A 22,623-nucleotide genomic window follows, 5' to 3' on the forward strand; every position below is an offset into this window, starting at 1 on the left:
CAGTGTCAGCAGACAGAGAACAGATTGGAATGTAATTTGACTAGTTCTGTAAAAAGGGGAGGGTGCAGGGGTGGTGTGCCACAAGCATCAGTTCTAGATCCACCGCTTTTGTTAATTATCTCAATGTGCCATTAAACTTGATCTTTTTTTGGCAGATAATATGCCTTTCATTACGTAGGACTTGGAATGGAATATAAGTTATTTGTCAAGTGCATTAAGTTTCTGACACGGGACTTACGTAAAAGGAAAATCTTATTACCACGAAATCGAAAATCATAAATTTTAGGACTGTAGATTGATGATAGGCTTCCTTGACAGTATGATGAAGAATGTTGTGGACAAACTGAATTCTAGCATCGGCACTGTAAGAATGTGAATAATAATAGTAATCATCTTCAGTGTCACTGACATTTGAAGTTATTTTCTTTTTTAGTGCTTCCATTGGTATCGTACGTACGTTGGGACATCTTCGTGCATACACAACGAACAGTCTAGATCCAGAAAATGGCGGTCATTACGGTCGATTCTTCATTTCGCGGCGCCTTTGTTCAAGCATTTCAGACTATTTTTCTTTTACCAGTACATATTCGCTCTTCAGGGGTTTGTGATTAATAGTGGTGTCAATAATAGGCACTCAGTCGAAAGGAACTGCAGCATTCACTCACGGAAAAGTGACTTGCACCTGTATGCCGTTCAATAACATTTTTACAGAAAGATGTGCGTTTGTGCTAGTTCCATTTGCAGTAGGTAGTCTAATACATGGAGTGACGACATATTTGCTCTTCTTAGTTATCCAATATGATCGGAGAGTTGGGTGAATGCAGATCGTAATTTTTTATTACGTATTTCAGCCTAAGGCCACAAACATGGTATTGTTACTAGTTAAGACATCAAAGCGAGTCGTCATCAGATTATAGCGATACAGGCGATGAAACATGGGTTCATTACTTCGAATAGGAAACAAAACGGCAGTACATAGGGTGGCGCCACACCACCTCTCGTCTGAAGAAAATGTTCAAAGTCGCGCGCCCCAGTCGGTAAAGTACAGACGAAGGTCTTCTGTGACTCTGAAGGGGTTATTCTGTTTGATGTCAACAATCAACTCTGAAGTGTATTGTGCTACCGTCAGGAAATTGGAGAAACGACGGAGCGTGTTCGTCGTCACAAAAACGTAAAGGAACTTCTCCATGACAACGCACCGAGTGCGGTGGCGTAATGGTTAGCACAATGCACTCTTATTTGGCAGGGCGGCGGTTCAAATCCGCTTGCGTCCATTCTGATTTAGGTTTTCCGTGATTTCCCAAAATCTCTTCAGGCAAATGCCGGGATGGTACCTTTGAAAGAGCACAGCCGACTTCCGTCCCAATCTTTTCGTAATCCGATGAGACTGATGATCTCGCTGTTTGGTACCCTTCCCCCCCAAATCAGCCAACCATCAACCATGACAAAGCAAGACCTCACACACTTCTGCACACCCGGGAGAAACTAACAAAACTTCATTGGATTGTGCTTCCTCATTCATCCTACAGCCCACATCTCGCACCTTTCGACTTCCATGTGTTTGGTCCAATGAAGGATGAACGGCACGCGGAGCAGTTCATGGCTATAGAGTGGTGCCATGAAGAAATACAACAGCAAGGTGTTGTAAGACAGTTGCATTGATCGGAGATCATGTTGAAAAATGGAGTTTTGTAGCCAAAAGAGCGAGGAATAAAATGATGTATTAAAATCCTGAATAAAACCAGCATGCTTTCAGCAACAAAAAAAAGGTTGCATTATGTATTGAACTCCGCCCCCCCCCTCCCCCTAATTTGTATATACAGCCGTAAGCTTTCTATCTTAATGTTTATTTTTTCCGTTTTTTGAGTCCATTGTAGCATCAAGCAAATTATATAACAACTTTTTCCATGAATGTATAGCTTTGGCACACGTGGTTCTGCGGAACTGGTAAAGTATACAAAACTTATAAGATACGATTATCAATGTTTAGTGGCATCAGTGTGATTTCCTTACGATTCGCTGTTTTCGGTGTCCATCATAACAAGTGCAGTTTTTAGTGTTGTTTGTGGGTGCAGTGGCAACGCAGTACTGTGGTATGACGTGCTGTGTCGTCGTGTTGCAGGCTAGAGGCGCGGCCTCCGATGAGCACACTGCTGGCGAGCGTCTTGCTGCTGCTGTCCACGGTCGCGGCTGCTCAGGTAAAGACGTACACCGTATCACTCTCTCTATTCTTCTGTTTACAGCACTGAAAACTCAACCTTTAACTACTCTAGTGAAATGCTCATACACTAATACTCTAGTTGGGTCTGTAATTTAAGGAAATTTTGAGTTGCACTTTTATCACTGAATATTACAAACATTTTTACATATTTGAGATATGATTACAAACAATTTTGGCACACTGAAAATCTGTGGTTGGGGCAAACATGTTTTGAGCATTTTTCACACACTATTTTGGTTTTCTTGTCCACATTTCTTGCGCACATGCAGCATCTTGCTTTCCTCATGGGTTCTGGCTCTGAAGATGTTGAAGTAAGAGGAGTACCACCAAGTTTAGCAACATCATCTCTCAGTTCACGAGAAAGGGGTCGGACATCTCGACGTTGTATATGGGGCTTTACTAAATCCATTCCTAGCTTTTGTAGCAATTCTCTTCTTTTTAAATCATTTGTTTCTTCAAGTTGTTTGGTGCACTGAAGCAAGACGGCAGCATTGACTCCCACTATGTTTAGAATGGCATAAAATACAGACATTGGCCATCTGCGTGTTCGCCGTGATAGCGAAAAGTTGTCGCACATTTGGTCCGGTGCGTCCTCTCCTTCTTTTGTGGCATTGTAATCAGTGATCTTTTCAGGTTTTTTCTGTTGAGTACTGATTTTCTGATCGTGATGCATAGATGAAAGCAACACAATAGCTCGACCTTTCCGAGGAACATAAGAACAAATTGTCTTTATTTCGTTATGCCCAAATAATGCAGATTCTACTGGGCGCTTTCTGTCTGGTTTGAATTCTTCTGGGATCTGCGGTTTATTTTGCTTTACATTGCCTAAGACACTCAACTTTTTGGCTTCTAGTTGATCACAGAGTTCAAGTCATATGAACCAATTGTCTACTGTCTCATGTCTATTGCTTCCCTCAATTGGTGTTATTAATTTCAAAACATCCTGTGTTGAGATTGATAATGTACTTTTATTTGCCCCCTTTTCCTGTGTAAACAAATGCATTGCATAAATAGAATGTTCGTGAGTCACAAAGACACATAACTTTGAAGCCGTATTTGGCTGGCTTCTTGGGCATATACATGCGAAACTTGCACCTAACACGAAAGGGTACTAACATTTCATCGATTGTCACGTACGCTCCTGGAGTATAATACTTTTGACATTTGTCTATAAAGAGTTCCCACACATCTCTAACAGCTGCAAGTCTGTCATCAGCCTTCCTACCATCTCTTGTAGCAGCACAATCGAATCGCAAACAAGACAAAATGAATAAAAATCTCTTAACGCTCTTAGTGGCTCGAAACACATCACGACCAGTTCCATCATTAGCAAAAAGTCCAACAACATTTTCGTGATTGGATTTCAGTACTCCAGATAAATAAAGCAGACCCAGAAATTCTCTCAGTTCTATTATATCTAGCGGCTTTATGAACGCTGGCTTAGGAGCTCTGTATTTGTTTGATATGTCATGTATCTTGACATTTGTATTGGTGAGTATTAGTTGCAATAAATATTCATTAATGAACAGTTCCCAAGCAGATAATATGTCAGCTGAATCAATCGCTTTTGCTTCACGTTTACCACCTTGAAGATGACTAACTATATTGTGAGCACGGGTACGAGTTGTAGGAGGAGCTTCTTTTGACCACTTGTAGCACTGCTAAAAAAAAAAAAAAAAAAAAAAAAAAGTCAGCTGAAGGTCTAATACACACCTCTTCATCTGATTCTTCACAACTACTTTCTGATGTAGCTTCAGAGGTGGAATCATGATCACTTAGTATAAATTCATCCTCATCTGCTGTGGTTTCCTCACCAGTGTCGTCCTAACCGCCGTCTGCTTCACGTCTGCTGTGCAGCGAGCTACCTTAATTTAAGTATTAACAGTATTTTTCTTACTTGTCACTTCTTCATCCGTGTGTTTTTGCTTTTAGGAAGCTTTAATTGTCGAGTGCTATTAATAGTGTTCCATAGATTTCGTGTTTGTTTTGAATACAGTCAGAGAGGGTCCCTTTAGTCAACCATAGTGCCAGTAGTGCTATTGTTTTTCAATACAGGTCAGAGACAGGTAGTGCCATTTTCATTGTTTTCTACAAGAAGTGGCTAGCAATCACAGTTTAGTCAATAATCAGCCGCCTTTAGTGAATTAGCAGTCCAGTTAAAAGTTGATTAAGTCTCTTAAGTAAATTGATTCCTTAGGATGGATAGGATGTGTGACTGCTGTGTACGGACGCAGGAGGAACTGGCCACTCTTCGCGAACAGCTGAGCGTGTTGATGGCCGCGGTCAGCCGTCTTCAGGCTGCTGCCTCGGAGTGTAGCGGCAGTGGGGAGTCTGTTGCGTCGCAAGGTACACCCCAGGTGTTACATGCTTCACCCACTGTCCCTGCTGTCGAGACATCTTCGCGGGTACCGGGCGCGGTTGGGCCACCCTCTCCCCAAGGGGAGTGGCGGGTTCAGCGGCGTTCGCGGCGCACGAGGCGGAGGGTCAATGTGGAGGCTGGCCGTGCGGCATCACCCGCTCTGCCTGTGAGTGGACATGTGGCCGCTCTTTCAGCAAGGTCCGAGCAGACACACGGGGGGAGGGGTTTATTAGTTATTGGGAGCTCGAACGTTAGGAAGGTGATGGGGCCCCTTATGGAAATAGCGGAAAGGTCGGGGAAGAAGGCCAGTGTTCACTCTGTCTGCTTGCCGGGGGGGGGGTCTCATCCGAGATGTGGAGGAGGCCCTACCGGCGGCGATAGAAGGCACTGGGTGCACCCGACTGCAAATTGTTGCTCATGTCGGCACCAATGACTCTTACCGTCTGGTTTCAGAGGTCATCCTCAGTTCGTACAGGCGGTTGGCGGAATTGCTGAAGGCGGAAAGCCTCGCTCGCGGGGTGGAATCAGAGCTAACTATTTGTAGTATCGTTCCCAGAACCGATCGCGGTCCTCTGGTTTGGAGCCGAGTGGAAGGCCAGACGATTCTGCGGAGAGCTGGGGTGCAAATTTCTCAACCTCCGCTATCGGGTGGAGAAATGTAGGGTCCCCCTGAATAGGTCAGGCGTGCACTAGACGCCGGAAGCGGCTACAAGGGTAGCGGAGTACGTGTGGAGTGCACATGGGTTTTTTTTAGGTTAGAGAATTCCCTCCCTAGGCCCGACAAGACGCCTCCTGAGACGCGGTAAGGTAGGAGTACGCAAAATGCAACAGGGAATAACTATTAATGTGCTAATAGTAAACTGCAGGAGCGTCTATAGAAAGGTCCCAGAACTGCTCTCATTAATAAACGGTCACAACGCCCATATGGTACTAGGGACAGAAAGTTGGCTGAAACCAGACGTAAACAGTAATGAAATCCTAAACTCAGATTGGAATGTATACCGCAGAGACAGGCTGGACAGTGAAGGGGGAGGCGTGTTTATAGCGATAAGAAGTGCAATAGTATCGAAGGAAATTGACGGAGATCCGAAATGTGAAATGATTTGGGTGAAGGTCACGGTTAAAGCAGGCTCAGACATGGTAATTGGATGTCTCTATAGGCCCCCGGGCTCAGCAGCTGTCGTGGCTGAGCACCTGAAGAATAATTTGGAAAATATTTCGAGTAGATTTCCTCACCATGTTATAGTTCTGGGTGGAGATTTTAATTTGCCGGATATAGACTGGGAGACTCTAACATTCATAACGGATGACAGGGACAAAGAATCCAGTAAAATTTTTTTAAGTGCTTTATCTGAAAACTACCTTGAGCAGTTAAACAGAGAACCGACTCGTGGCGATAGACCTTCTGGTGACAAACAGACCCGAACTATTTGAAACAGTTAATGCAGAACAGGGAATCAGCGATCATAAAGCGGCTACTGCATCGATGATTTCAGCCGTAAATAGGAATATTAAAAAAGGTAGGAAGATTTTTCTGTTAAGCAAAAGTGACAAAAAGCAGATTACAGAGTACCTGACGGCTCAACACAAAAGTTTGGTCTCAAGTACAGACAGTGTTGAGGATCAGTGGACAAATTTCAAAAGCGTCGTACAATATGCGTTACATGAGTACGTGGCAAGCAAGGTCTTAAGAGATGGAAAAGAGCCATCGTGGTACAACAACCGAGTTAGAAAACTGCTGTGGAAGCAAAGGGAACTTCACAGCAAACATAAACATCGCCAAAGCCTTGCAGACAAACAAAAAATACGCGAAGCGAAATGTAGTGTGAGGAGGGCTATGCGAAAGGCGTTCAATGAATTCGAAAGTAAAGTTCTATGTACTGACTTGGCAGAAAATCCTTAGAAATTTTGGTCTTACGTCAAAGCGGTTGGTGGATCAAAACAAAATGTGTAGACACTCTGTGACCAAAATGGTACTGAAACAGAGGATGACAGACTAAAGGCCGAAATACTAAATGTCTTCTTCCAAAGCTGTTTCACAGAGGAAGACTGCACTGCAGTTCCTTCTCTAGATTGTCGCACAGATGACAAAATGTTAGATATCGTAATAGACGACAGATGGATAGAGAAACAATTAAAATCGCTCAAAACAGGAAAGGCCGCTGGACCTGATGGGATACCAGTTCGATTTTACACAGAGTACGCGAAGGAACTTGCCCCCCTTCTTGCAGCTGTGAACCGTAGGTCTCTAGAAGAGCGAAGCGTTCCCAAGGATTGGAAAAGGGCACAGGTCATCCCCATTTTCAAGAAGGGACGTCGAACAGATGTGCAGAACTATAGACCAATATCTCTAACGTCGATCAGTTGTAGAATTTTGGAACACGTATTATGTTAGAGTATAATGACTTTTCTGGAGACTAGAAATCTACTCTGTAGGAATCAGCATGGGTTTCGAAAAAGACGGTCGTGTGAAACCCAGCTCGCGCTATTCGTCCACGAGACTCAGAGGGCCATAGAAACTGTTTCCCAGGTAGATGCCGTGTTTCTTGACTTCTGCAAGGCGTTCGATACAGTTCCCCAGAGTCGTTTAATGAACAAAGTAAGAGCATATGGACTATCAGACCAACTGTGTGATTGGATTGAAGACTTCCTAGATAACAGAACGCAGCATGTCATTCTCAATGGAGAGAAGTCTTCCGAAGTAAGAGTGATTTCAGGTGTGCCGCAGGGGAGTGTCACAGGACCGTTGCTATTCACAATATACATAAATGACCTGGTGGATGACATCGATAGTTCACTGAGGCTTTTTGCAGATGATGCTGTGGTGTATCGAGAGGTTGTAACAATGGAAAATTGTACTGAAATGCAGGAGGATCTGCAGCGAATTGACGCATGGTGCAGAGAATGGCAATTGAATCTCAATGTAGACAAGTGTAATGTGCTGCGAATACATAGAAAGTTAGATCCCTTATCATTTAGCTACAAAATAGCAGGTCAGCAACTGGAAGCAGTTAATTCCATAAATTATCTGGGAGTACGCATTAGGAGTGATTTGGAACGGAATAATCATATAAAGTTGATCGTCAGTAAAGCAGGTGCCAGACTGAGATTCATTGGAAGAATCCTAAGGAAATTCAATCCGAAAACAAAGGAAGTAGGTTACAGTACGCTTGTTCGCCCACTGCTCGAATACTGCTCAGCAGTGTGGGATCCGTACCAGATAGGGTTGATAGAAGAGATAGAGAAGATCCAACGGAGAGCAGCGCGCTTCGTTACAGGATCATTTAGTAATCGCGAAAGCGTTATGGAGATGATAGATAAACTGCAGTGGAAGACTCTGCAGGAAAGAAGCTCAGTAGCTCGGTACGGACTTTTGTTAAAGTTTCGAGAACATACGTTCACCGAAGAGTCAAGCAGTATACTGCTCCCTCCTACGTATACCTCGCGAACAGACCATGAGGATAAAATCAGAGAGATTAGAGCCCACAAAGAAGCATACCGACAGTCCTTCTTTGCACGAGCAATACGAGACTGGAATAGAGGGGAGATCCGATAGAGGTACTCAGGGTACCCTCCGCCACACACCGTCAGGTGGCTTGCGGAGTATGGATGTAGATGTAGATTGCAGGATCATTCACTATTCTTTCCGAATCGTCATCTGTTAATGACTTCGATGATGCCATTCTGAAAAATAATGCATTCATACTCACATTACCTTAACAGTTAACGTTATCATGGAATGTGTGCTGTTTTCGAAGTACTCTTAAGATTTCAGTCGTGTAAAACACTAATTGAGATAGTCTAAAACAACTTATGTTAATGGTCTGGTGGGGTATTCTGAGACCTCTTTTTCCTTATCTCACACAATAATAGTGGAAACACCGCATTCAACACTCCGCGTTAAAAGGCAGCACTTCACTGAGGATTACGAAGAACACAGGTGCCATCTGTTGTTCTGTTCACGTACTATGTATTGTTCGAGTATTCTATCGTCTGGGGTTTCTCCGGGACCCCACTAGAGCAGTTAAGGGTTAACAACAAAAAATCCACTAGCTGATCGGAACTGTACGGACAGCTGTTAGTGGGCATTGAGATTGGGTCTGTCCAGTCTTCGGCTTTATGACGACTGGGAACTCCGCTCCGCACTCTTTCATTGACCACAGTGGTGTCGTGTGCATAGTATCGCGCAGTGGCCGGCGACAGTAATGTAGTATCTTTCGCGTTCTCTTGGTGTTTTGTTTAGCTAACAGTAAGTTTCACACGTCAACAAGTGTTTTGTTTTTATAAGTACTTGTGCCCTTTCATCATGGCGGGTGGAAGAGACAATAGGATTATTTACGATGAATGCGCGGACGTCTTATCTGATGTTCCGGACGACTTGGCCGATTGGAAAGAAGACACTGGATATGAAAAAAAATGAAAGTGAAGCAGAATTGTCGAAAGATAGTGAAATACGTCCAAGAAGAATTCGGCGAAAACTAAGGTTGCCATTTGATTCGGCTGAATCAGATGAAGAAGACGGTGCACAGTGGTCAGACTTTGATTTATCGAGGACCAATAATAAATATGAAGGAACCCGATTCCAAACATATTTCTCAAAGATACACAAACGTTGAGGATATCGTACAATTATATTTTGGGAACGATCTATTTCAATATATTAGCCACGAAACCAACGAGTACTACAGTCAAAGTTGCAATAGAAGGAAACTAGATTTTAAAAAATACCAAATTTGTCGACGTTACAGGACCCTAACTTAAAAAATGGTTTGAGCTTGCTATCCTTATGGGAATCGTAAAAAAAAAGCAAGGATCGGTGATCATTTGTCAACGAATCCGTTGATAGATACACCGATATTTCGCAAAACGATGTCCCGCAACCGATTCGAACAAATATTATCATTGTTACATTTTTCCGACGCCAACAATAAACCGGATAATGCCGACTGGCTTCACAAAGTGCAATTTGTAATTGATCATTTTTCCTAAAAGTTTAAAGAAACGTTTAATTTAAGTAAAAACATCTCATTTGATGAATGGCGTGTACGGTTAAATTTTAAAGTTTGCAATCCGTCGAAAATTACGATGTACGGCATACTCATACGGATGCTGTTTGATTCGAGTATGGGATACACTTCCCGATTCAAGATATATTCCGGCGCTGGACAGCCTTTAGCGAAAACAGTGATGGAACTATGGAGGCCTTGTGACGTAAAGTGGTATCACCTCTGCATGTATAATTATTATAACAGTGTAGAATTTGCAGAGAAGTTACTTGAAAAGAAAATTCCAGTTTGTGGAACGACACGGCGAAATAGAGGATTTCCGGAAAATTAAAGCGCTCAAAAGTCAATTTGTTTGAAGCTTCTCATCAACGGAAAAGTAACAAGCTGACGGCGACAAGCCAAGTAATCCGAACTAGCGCTGCCGGCTCCAAGCGAATAAATTTGTACCAGACGTGCGGACGGCAAAGTGTCAATGTCTGTAAAGCCCTTTCTTTATCACGAGCCGAAACCAGAGAAGTTAGTGCTGCTGGACGCTTCATCTGGAGCGAAGTTGACATTCTGATTCACCCCAAAGGTGTTCCATTGGGCTGAGCTCGGGACTCGCCACAGGACAGGCCAGTCCATTTCGCGAATGCTGTTGCCCACAAGCTATTCTCTCACAGGTACTGCTTTATGACAGGTTGCATTGTCATGCTGATACAAACATAATGCTCTGTATGTCCTGCGACATCGATATACACCAATTAGGACAAGTACGTGAACAGTTGTTCATTTCAACACTTCACACAATCGTGCATCACTTCAGATTAAACACACGTGAATCGGTCCAACTGAGAGCTAAGTTCCATAATGAACAGTCACTTCCAGAAGTAAAGGCCTGTCCAGAGACACCAGAAGTAAACGCTGTCCAAAGACAGACAGTTATCACGTTGCTGTTATGGCGGCGGCATTTCCTAACCTCGCAGCTGTTTAGTGTGGGCGGGAGGTTCCAGACGGGTGGTTCTCTTGTGACTCCTGTTAGCGCGAGCTCGGGACTACGTAGCTTATCCCCCTCTGACCGAGAACTGCTGCTTGCCGAGAACTCGGAACTCTTGTCTCCGCTGGCGATGAACTCCGCTGATGAACTGTCTTCCGCCTCGCTGAGCCGCGAGTTTATAAACTGGCGCGGATTATTACACTAAATCCACACTACTGGCTGATGCGGCAGGCGATTCTGTGCGCCCCGCGTTACGTCATCGTTGCTCGCGGTCAACAAAATACTGCTGTCGCCTAACGGGCAACCACTGGAGGTCTCGCCGCTCTTGCCTTCGCCTAAATTAGGCACGTCGATATGCCGCTACGACAGAAGGGGGGTACTACGGACATAAAACATTGATTTATTTCACACAATGGAACGTACATCATAGAATAAACAACAGACGATGTCATGAATAATCAGTATTGTCAGAGATTGTATAATTAAAAATATCAACCCGCAGCATATTCCCCGCCCCACTCAACTTCTAGAGAAATGGCCAGTTGAACGGGACGTGATATTATGGACCCCTCAGAAGTTCGTAAGGCTACAGTTCGCATCTTCCCGTCTCTTCCCCTACGAATCTTCTCTTTCCGCCCATTCCTCCATATGTGTAGTGGACGAACATCCTCCTGTAAAAGAACGACATCACCTAGCTGGAGTCTTCCTGAACCTGTCCTTGGTTGTTTTGAGTTTCTGAGCAGGATCAGGTATACTTTCTTCCATTTTCTGCTGTTGTTGAAACTGCTTGGACAAATCCTTTCTAATTGGTAGTTTTGGACCTGTGGGTAGTATTGTGGGTCACTTACAAACCAGGAAATATGCAGGTGTCATACGTTCAGATTCCTCTCCTCCTTGCGTTATTGGTTTAGAACTTAGTACTGCTTCTATACTGACCAGGTTTGTGTTGAGACCTCCTTCGTTTTACTGCTACGGTCCTCAAACCTTTCTAAAGCAGCGTTTTCGCAGATTCCACCATCCGTTCCCAGAATTCTCCCTAACGAGGCGCTCGTGGTCAGATGAATTTCCGTATAATTCCTTGCCGGGCGATGTACTTGTTCGTCTTGTTTACTATCAGATCCTGCCACAGCTCCATCAGATCTGTGTGCGTGGAAGAGAATGTAGTGTGTTGTAGTAACGTTGTCAGTGTAAATCGTGCTAGGCACTCATCGCCTGCTCACAAACCTTTGTAGAGCTTGTAGAAATCTGTCAGCTGACATATCTGAGCGTATTTCGGGATGCAGAGCTCGTGTTGTTGCTAACATGAATAGAGCAATATATGCCTTCTTTGTTAACTGTTTCAGTTTGACATATAATGAGCCAACAAAATCAATGCCTGTGAAATCAACTGATTTCAATGGTGAGACTCGTTCAGCTGGTAAAGGAGCCTTGGTTTGTGCAGCAGAGTGAGCTTTCACCAACTTCCAAGGCAGGCAGTGACTTACAGCTCGACAGACAGTTAAACGTATTCTAAGAATCCAGAATTCTGTTCTCAGTTCAGATAACACCATGTGTACCCCAAGATGATATAGGCGTATGTGAGTCTGCTGGATCAGTAAGTTGGTGAAATGATGCTGTCCATCGTGAAGAATTGGATGGCGTTGATCTTTGTAATTCCGCGAACTGCAGAAATCCACCGAGACGAATAACACCGTTATCCAAGAACGAGTTGAAACGAGAATTTATGGCAGAGACATATTGTTGCACAGGGCATCTAGTTTGACGGCAGAATGTTGTTGTTGAACGAAGCACGCACTTACTTACTGGATTCAGAGTGTTCAAGTCTGACGCTGTCAGTTCTCTGTATGCCCTATGTTCTTTCATTAACTGCTGTTCAAGGCGAAGTACTCTTTAACAGGTAGTAATAGTTACTATACTGTGTAGCTGTTACTATAGGGAGTTATTTTTTCCACGAAGGGTTGGTCTCTTAATTTCTTCTTTTCTGGCAAGAAATGATCTTTTGTCCGTATAAATTGTGGCCACTGTGTTCGATTCTTTGTCAACCAAGCAGGCCCGTGGAGTAATATAGTAGCGTGCTGAAATTTGTCTGCTGTTGTACCTCTGAAGGTCAGATCAGTGGTTTTCCTCACCAGGACAGTGTCTCGACTGTGGTGGATTCGTTAGTCTTTGTATTTCCTTAACACCGTTTGACTCAAAGGTCTTCAATCGGTTAGGGTCATATCGTCTCCATCCTAAGGCTACAACTGAGTCAGTCCACTGTCTTGAACGACTTACTTGTAGCTCGTCGCCGTATAGAAATAACAAAACAGTTTTGATCCTAGAAGTGTTGCAACAAGTTCCAGCCGTGGAAGAGTTATCCTCTTGATAGGAGCTGATCTGTTCTTACTGCGAAGTAAATGAACTGATGTCATGTTTGTAGTGATGCACCGAACATAAAGGACTGCTGCGCAGGCCGTTTTCGACTCGGATGTACATGGATTTCAGATTCAGTGTGTTTAGAAACACCAATCCATCGGGATGTGTTTGTGTGCAAAAATGATGGCAAAGTTGATACCCATATTTGCCAAGATCAGGAGTTATGAGTTCGTCCCATGCAGTTTTCCAGACCAAATTTCCTTTAAAATATTTTTTGCTGTGAGACACGCAGGCGACAACATACCCGGTGTCATAACACCACCTCCTCCTCCACCTCTGTATTTTACTGTTGGCGGTGCACATGATGACTGGTAAAGTTTTCCAAGCATTCGCCAAACCCAAACCCGTCCATCGGATTGCTACAGGATAGAGCGTAATTCATCACTCCAAATCACTCGTTTGACTGCAGAAATGTGAGGCTCATGAGGAGCTACTCAAATATAGCACCCCATACTTCTAACTCCCTACACACAGTCATTATGTGCCCGACTGTCGGTGGCACTTTGGAATTCAAGAGTGGTTCCTTCCGCTGGTTTCCTGCGATTTTTAACCACTCAACGCAATGCTCGACGGTCCCAGCTCGTCTGTACATGGAGTCGGCCTGGTGTTTGTTTACATATGGCTGTTCTGTCACGTTTCTTATTCAATATCACGGTCCACATTGGCAGCTTTGGAAGGGTTGAAATGTCCCTACCGCATTTTTTACTCAGGTGACTTGTCCACGTTGGAAGTCACTGAGCTCTACTGCTTCTCTACTGACGACACAATACTCTCCGCCTCCTCATACACTGGTGAGTCGGGATCTCGTGACATTAAGTGCACGATTCCGCATTACATAGGTGTGTCAGGATACTTCCGATCACACAGTGTATACAATCGTGACCATCATTGTGAAACTGCTGCTGCGTGACGGTTGGAGCGCCCGTGGAGAATGTCGACTACTACTTAACGTAAACGCCGTAAAAATGTTTGGTTTTTAATTACTTTTCTATTTAAATTTAGAAATAGTTAAGCCATTGCGTTCGAGGCGCAAATAAAATGTAAACACCCGTGAATGAGCTTAAATTGAGTATTAACCGTGCAGAATTCATAAATGGAATGATGTAAGCGACATCGGATTCATAAAGAAAAATTCATTGTGCGAACAGCCGGTCTGATCTCGGTATCTTTATCGTAAAATATTTCGATGGAAGGAGAGCAGTATTTATTGCGGATTAACAAAAATATTCCGACCAGGTACAATAATTTCAAATTACCGATGTAAACAAATGAGACAGCTGTTATTTAATACGTTCTGAGAAACATAAAACTTTTTCGTAGATTTATTGAGAAGTCGACTTAGGTAAAATAAATAACTGAAACGAGTGCGTGTAGCACAAGATGATGATTTTAATGTACGACTGAAGGTTGCAATATAGCGAGAGGAGACTACGAGTAACTGAAACAGCTGCGCAAACATTTTATGAGTGGATGTGCAGCACTGTGATTATGATGTACAGCTTACAAGGTAAAATTTTATGACAGGATCATTGCTACAAGATGTTGAGCACAGTCTAACGTAAAGCCGTCATACACCTGCTCATTTTTTGTTATACAGGACAACAGCGGCTAGTAAGCTACAATGTTCAATACGATTTCCTAGGAATGCGAATAGTATCGTTTACATTGATTTGTAACATGATTTTAAAAATGTCAATAAATTCCAGAACTAAAAAAAAAAAACGAAGAAAACTTTTGTCATTCGTCAGGCTTCGTAAGGACCTTAAGAGATAATGAAACGTCACATTACAGGACAGCTTACCACTAAAACTGAACACATGGAAGAAACTAGCTCCAGAATTTTGTTGCTGCTTCAGATCCACAAACACCACAGTCCTGGACCGAAGGGACCGAGCGAGGTGGCGCAGTGGTTAGATACTGGACTCGCATTCGGGAGGATGACGGTTCAATCCCGCGTCCGGCCATCCTGATTTAGGTTGTCAGTGATTTCCCTAAATCTCTCCAGGTAAATGCCGGGATGGTTCCTTTGAAAGGGCACGGCCGACTTCCTTCCCCGTCCTCCCCTAATCCGATGAGACCGATGACCTCGGTCTCCTTCCCCAAAACAACCAATCTTCGGAAGGAGACAGAATTATAGTAAATAAAATTTTCCCCGTGATCGAGAGAACGCTAAGGAAGTGCAGATCATTTGCACCGTGAAAACTTATTACGTGGGAAGGAAAGTTGCGTATCACAAGAAAAATAGGCAGCCATAGAAATCAACATTGCTGAGCTGCTAAAACAGTCCCAGACGTAGCTTGTCAATTTCACGTTTCCAGGGGCAACAAAATATTGATTTTCAGTATGTCATTCAATTACTGACCGAATTAAAAATATTACATTACGGGTTCAACCCAAAAAGTTAAGTATGACAGTTAGACACGGTATGTATGAGCTGAGGCAGCGTGCAAATCACCTCGTCTATAGTCATTCAGCATTTGAGAATGACAGCACTTAGCGACTCCAGCAAACTTTAAACATAGTTTCAAATCTTTTCTCGACTTTTCTTCGTTAAATGCTTCAAGTCAAGTATTTCACAAATTAACTTATTTGTAATCAGACGAGTTCGATTCCTTTAAAGAATCGACGGTTCACTGGTAATCACTAATAAATGACAGGGCAACTAAAAAAAATGAGTTTGCAGTCATAAATGCTAGTTAAGTAAACCATGCTCTGACATACAATAGAAACTCTTTGAGGAGAATTTGCAAATCTCAGTGAAATCTTTGAATGAAACAGTCGCCTCTCTCCAGGCCTAATTCAGAGCCTGTGGCTCTTAGCTTACACGCAAATGCAGACGAATCGGAACACAGCGAATGCACCAAAATGAAGGAACGGATTTGCGCTTCAGTTGCCTCAGTGCTCTCGGAATCGAATGTCGCTGCAAGGTTCCTTGGAAAACTGATAATACATATCTCTAGGAGAGATAAGGTTATGCGTAATGCTATTTCTATGAGATTAAGACTGGATGGAATATAGCCTACCTGGAAACCGACTATTCACCTGCTAAAATATGAATACAGGAAGACACTGAAGTAGTTAGGTGGCGTCCTAGTTACTAAATTTCTAACCGATTGATTCGATCAGTACCTAGATGTTACAAAAATGCATCATGAGCTTGAATTGAGAGTACTCGAAAAAAAAAAAAAACGACTTTCCGCAAAACGTTGCTGAGGAAGTTCAGAGAAATAGCATTTACTAAAGACGAGAGAGCGATGCTATTACCTCCATTGCTCATCTAGCGTAAGGATAAATTAAGGGAGAAAACATTTCGTACAGAGGCTGTAACTTTTCCGTCGCGTCATTTGCGAACAGAAGTAGTAAAAGAATTGCTAGCAACTGCAGCAAGTAGTCTCCTGGCTTGCGAAATGGGTATGTATATATCTCAAAACTGAAATTTCAATGTGCCTGAAATTGCAAAACGCACGCCGAAGGTTCTTAGTGATTTTTATTAATTCCTAGTGCAATTAAATTGTTTCACAGCAATGTATGAAGATGAACAATGAAGCACTTACTATCGTTTATGCTATTGGGAAGCGTTCTGAAAATATAACGACTATGGTATCTTGTAGACACCGGGCTCCACAAAAATGCACAATGAAATTCATGTCACACGCATTTCCATGTCAAAGGTTTTATTATAAAAGCAATTTACACAAGCTCTTTCGGGCTGAATGGAGCGGTGTGCTTGCTTATATTCACGTTTGTCGTATGGACGTCCACTTGAGAACTGTTTTTGTGACGTATGGCGGAAGTGTAACGTCGTCCTTACATATACGCCCTTTTTGGAGCCTAAACTACGTTGCGCTTGAGTGGTTGGCAGCTCGATACTCTTCTAATTGAAGAGTGTAATCCAAAAATCTGCTGTGTGCCATTTTTTAAATAAATTAGTTTTTACATTACAACTCATCTAAGTATAATTGATATTGCACCCAAGATATGGCTAAGTGCCACAGTGGTTACATTCATCCTTCGGTATGTTGCTCACCTGTTTACCAAGAAGTCTGCTGAGTTACAATAGCTGGTTTCAATAAAAACAGGATGATGACCATTCTTTTTGTCACTTGGAGACTTTTGATATCACTGAACAAAAGTCTTAGTATCCGACCACAGTTGCTTGGCGTGCGATAGGAACTTCGTGCGAATCGAGAAAGGAAGAGGCTGTGCAAGGCATTCGTACATGAAGACCTGCAGGGCCTTGTAAGATATGCTATCTATGCTAAAAATTTGAAGTCATTGACTTAACTAAAAATTCATTAAAATTTCTTTATTATTCAATTTGCTGGTGAGGCCTTGGTTAGAGCAAAAAAAAGTTGCTGATCTGCATAAGTAATGATGGTAGGTGCTCAGCGACGGATCCCGGAGTCATAGAAGGGAAATATACCTTCATCGAATTGGAAACCTAGAAAAATGTTAATGTTATAAAAAAGGGAATGGAGGTTTCTGATAGCAGAAATGTAATATTCAACGGAAATGAAGGACAAAGAGCGCTTAGCAAATGTTTAGTATTTCTGACTTTAACCATCCGTACTACTAGTGTGGCATGCGATGTAATTAAGTATAACAGCCGAATTACATTTGTCTTTCTGTTTAGTGTACAGTGTAGATTTATTTATTCAAATAACTCTTCTGAAGGATAAGATAAATCAACTTTGGTTTTGTTTCTTTGTGTCTGCTTTCGTTGCTACCAGACTTCCTTCATCCTTAAAGAATGCCATTCCTTTTCTTCCTGGGTCCACCTTCTTGCTTTTGCAGACCTTGTGCTTTCCTGGAATCCTGGTTTCAAATTTGGTGTACCATGTGAGTTTGGATTTGTAGCTGTTTAGTAAGTTGAATATCTGCTTGGTTAGTCTGTTTGTCCATTCGGTAGCCTTCTTTTCCTCATTACATCCGTTAGCTTTTCCATTTTCATCTAGAGCTGTCTGTGCAATCTTCATTTGTATTCAAAATTAGTATTACTTCTGGGTTCCAGTATTTTCCTTGGAATACTTCTGTCAACTCCCAGTTTTTCAAGATCTCCAATCTTGGTAGTTGGCTCTGTTTGATAGTGTTTTGGTTTTGAGTTCCAGGCCAGTTTTTTGCTACGTATGTTTTTGTCATTTGGAATGCCCTTCCAATTTTATGTACTCTATTTTCTATGGCTATCTCTTCTCTTGTGTTGCTTGTTGTCCAGTTTTCTATGTATTTAAAACAGTTTATTATATATATTATGTTGTTATCAGTTTTAAGATTTGGCAGCGCATCATTGATATTTGTCATGACATGTTGTTATTTGAAATGTTATTTTTAATCTTATTTTGTCTCCTCGTTTCTGTGTTCTGTGGTTCGTTGTTTGGCACTATCCAGTAAGTCAGTAATTAATGTCATGTAATCAGCAAAACCGAAACAGTATATGATGAATTTATTTGAATTTCTACTTAGTTGAACACCTATAATATTGATGGACTTTCTGTATTCTCTCACTGCCTTCTGTAATGTGCAGTTAAAAAGTAGGAGTGATAAACCATCTCCTTGTCTTACTCCTGATTTTATTTCAAAAGGTTTTGACTGCTCCCCCCCAAATTTTATATTTGATGTTGTGTTTTTTAAAGTTCCTTTAATTATTTATGTTATGTTATTGTCGAGTATGAATTTTTTTGTATCCTTAATTAGCGCATTTGTCAACTGACTCGCATGCCTTTTTAAAATCTACAACAGTAATGATGTATTTCTTCTTTCTGTTTTTCCTCATGTCTATTACGTTCTTTAAGTTTAGTATTTGCGTTGCACAACATCTTCCTTTTCTAAATTTTGATTGATACTGTCTAGTCATGGGTGAAACATTCCTTCAGCTATCTTTAGAAGTGCCGTGGAGAAGATCTTATATATGAGGCGAGACGGAAATCTCTCTATAATTGTTAGGATCAATTTTCTTTCCTTTTTATGTATTGGATGTATTAGATGTATTAATGCCGATGTCCATACTGATGGTAAGGTGTTTTTTGTCCAAATTTCATTAATCATTTCTGTTAGACATAGAATAATGTTGTTACTAGAGTGTTTCCACTATTCATCAACTTTGTCTTCTCCTGATGCTTTAATAACTTGTTTTGCGATTTTTTTGATTTCCTCTACTGTTGGCTTTGAATCTGACTGTAATTTGAGGCGGGTGATGGAGCCCCTCAGGAAAATAGCGCTAAAGATAGCAAGTTCACTCGGTACGTTTGCTCGGGGGTCTTGTGCGTGATATGGAGAAGGCCCTGGTGGCAGCTGTGCAGCGCACTGAGTGCAAGCGGCTGCATATCGTGGCGCATGTCGGCCCGGATGAGCCTGCCGCTTGGATTCTGAGGGCATCCTCGGGTCTTTTCGGCGGATGGCTGATTCGGTGAAGGCAACTAGCAATGCACGCAGGTTTCAGGTTAAGCTGTCTATTGGTAGCATCGCACACAGTGTTGATCGCGGTCCTCTGGTTTGGAGCAGAGTGGAAGGTCTAAACCAGAGGCTCAGATGGCTCTGCGACGGTATCGAATGCGAATTTCCGACATTCACTATCGGCTGCAGATTTGTAGGGTTCCCCTTTAAAGGCGTGCACTACACGCAGGAAGTGGCTAATAGGATAGCGGATTATATGTGGCGTGCACCGAGGACTTTTTTAGGTTAGAGGAACTCACCCTTAGGATCAAAGACGATTTGCCTGATAAATTAGCCTTTATGTCCTCAAAGAATGTTCGTAGTCGCAGATCACAGATAGAAAAGGTTAATATGATTTTAGTAAACTGCAGGAGCAATCAAGGAAAGGTCCCAGAATTAGTATCACTTACTGGAGGTTATAATGCACAGATAGTATTAGGAACAGAAAGTTGGTTGAAACCGGTCATTAATGCAAACGAAATCGTAAGTTCAGATTGGAATAACTGTCGTAAGGATACGGTAATCGCCAAGGGTGGCGGCGTGTTTATAGCAATAAGGAATTTGATAAAATATAGCGAGGTTATCACGGATTTCGATTGTGAATTAATGTAGCTGAAGTTAAGTATCGAAGATAGGTCAAAAATGATGATCGATTGCTCTTATAGACCGCCTGGATCATTAGATCTATAAGAGCAATCGATCGATTTGCGGAATATCGTTAGTAATTTTCCTGAGCGTGCCGTTGTAATAGGAGGTGACTTCAACTTTCCAGGTATGAAGTCGGATTGTCATGCTATCAAAACTGGTTCCAGAGACAGGGAATCGTGTGACATTGTTCTTGATGTCTTGTCCGAAAATTACTTTGAGCAGGTAGTTTAACTCATGAGGGTAACGTCTTAGACCTCCCGGTAATTAACAGACCTGAACTTATCGAGTAAGTTAACGTAGAGGGAGGTATCAGTAATCATATGGCTATGACAACGGGTCTTCAAAGAATGTTTAGAAAGTTTGGAAGATACTTATGCTTAACAAGTGTGACAGGATACAAATTTCAGAGTACCTGAGCAATCAGCATCATATATACAATAAATAAAACAAAAGTGTGGACAACAAATGGAAAAAATCGTGCAATATGTTCTAGACAAGATTGTTCCGATTAAGGTTTTAAGGGATGGGGAAGACCCACTACGGTTTAATAGCCGTGTTAGAAAACTGCTGAAAAAATACTGGATTCGGTCTGCCGAAATAGTTTCACCGGGGAAGATTGTAACAGGGCCCCCTCTTTCAATCGGCGTACGAACGTCGAAATATTGAGGTAACCGATCGCGGAATAGAAAGAGACCGCAATCGCTTAGTAGTGAAAAGGCTTAGGAACCAGAGAAGATACCTACAACTCTCTACAAAGATTATTCAAAAGAACTTGCTCCTCTTCTAGCAGTAATTTATCGTAGATCGCTTGAACAACGAAGGGTACCTAGCGACTGGAAGAAAGCGCAGAGCGTTCCCGTTTTTAAGGAGGACCATAGGACAAATGCATACAATATCGTTGACATCAATCTGTTGTACAATTATGGAACATTTTTTTATGCTCAAGAATTATGACGTTTTTCGAGAATGAAAATCTCGTCTATAAAAATCAACATGGATTCCGCAAACAGAGATCCTGCGAAACTCAGCTCGCTCTGTTCCTCCATGAGATCCACAGTGCCGTAGACAATGGCGCTCAGGTTGATGCCGTGTTCCTTTACTTCAGGAAGATATTTGACTCTGTCCCGCACTGCCGTTTAGAGAAGAAAAAGAATACGAGCATATAGAGTACAGAAACAGATTTGCGACTGCATTCAAGACTTGCTTGCACATAGAACTCAATACGTCGCTCTTAACGGGACACAATCGTCAGTTGTAACGGCAATTTCCGGACTACCACACGGAAGTGTGGAAGGACCGTTACTATATATATATATATATATATATATATATATATATATATATATATATATATATATATGATCTAGTAGGAAGCTTCGAATGCTCTTGGAGATTGTTCACAGATGATGTGGGGGACAAGGAGCAATGCCAGAAGATAGTAACGATTTGCAGAATGACCTCCGGAGGATTGATGAATAGTGCAGGCTATGGCAGTTGACTCTGGACGTAAATAAATGTAACATAGTACGCACACATAGGAAAGGAAATGCACTACTGTCCAGCTACACTATTGACGGCAACCGTTGGATACAGTATCGAGCGTAAAATATCTGGGAATAAGTATCCAGGGCGATGGTAAGTGGAATGACCAAATAAAACAAATAGTGGGAAAAGCAGATGCCAGATTCAGAGGAGGAATCTTAAGGCGGTAACTCAGCCACGAAGGAAGTGGCTTATAAGGCGCTTGTTCGACCGATTCTTGAGTCCTGCTTATGTACCTGCGATCTCTATCAGGCAGGGCTGGTAGAAGAGATACAAAAGATCCAATGAAGAACGGTGCGTTTCGTTACGAGATCGTTTAGCAGGCGCGAGAGAGAGTTGTTTTTCACCACAAATCGAATTTCGTGATACCCATGTAGTTTATTTTCCAGAAAGTTTTTTTTAGAGAGTGAAGGTTTTAGTACTATGTTATGCGCCGCCTGGGTAGTCTTAAGAGTCTTCCTCCGTTTGCGTTGGTTCTTCTGTGCATAGCGAATATATTTAATAACAAAATTTAAAATGGAAGCTCCTGTAATACAACTCCATTACAAGTTCTGGGCTCTTAGCAGGATTTTGGGTTACCCTCTTCAACTGTGAGTAGGTTGTGCCACGTATATCCTCGACGAAGAGGACGGCACCGTGAACTTTCCGACAGTGACGTTTCCGGTCCCTTTGTACGGGCCGCTGGTACATTGGCACTTCCGGCCAACCAGTTTTACACTGTGGTGTTTCCGACCATAGCCTCCCCCACTGTTGTGGCTTCTTTTCTCGCAGCAAGGAAGGTCTTTGCTGCTTGTTTCATTCGCAGCAATTTGAGATATCCTCTTAGGTTCCTGCACAGCCACAACCTCGAAAATCGCGGCATACTCGGAAATGAACAGCCAGATATTTGTGACAAGAAATAATATAAATGTCTTGTGCTCTTTTCACTTCGTGTAGTCTAATCTTTCGTTTTATAATCAGATTAAAAGAAATTTAAATATATCTGTATACTATACTCATAGCAAGCCGTAAGCCTGGGTAACATATT

General features: G+C 42.3%; 1 protein-coding gene across 1 annotated transcript in view; it reads left to right on the forward strand.

Moving 5' to 3' along the window:
* LOC126354028 (leucine-rich repeat-containing protein 15-like) overlaps positions 1-22,623 on the forward strand; it is a 316,933-nt gene that overhangs the window by 223,838 nt on the left and 70,472 nt on the right. Inside the window, exon 2 of the mRNA XM_050003360.1 lies at positions 2,123-2,198. Coding sequence (XP_049859317.1) covers positions 2,142-2,198 — 57 coding nt within the window. The 5' untranslated portion in view covers positions 2,123-2,141. The remainder of the gene's footprint in view (positions 1-2,122; positions 2,199-22,623) is intronic.

The sequence above is a fragment of the Schistocerca gregaria genome, chromosome 3 (assembly GCF_023897955.1).
Source record: "Schistocerca gregaria isolate iqSchGreg1 chromosome 3, iqSchGreg1.2, whole genome shotgun sequence".
In the NCBI taxonomy this organism is placed as follows: Eukaryota; Metazoa; Arthropoda; class Insecta; order Orthoptera; family Acrididae; genus Schistocerca; species Schistocerca gregaria.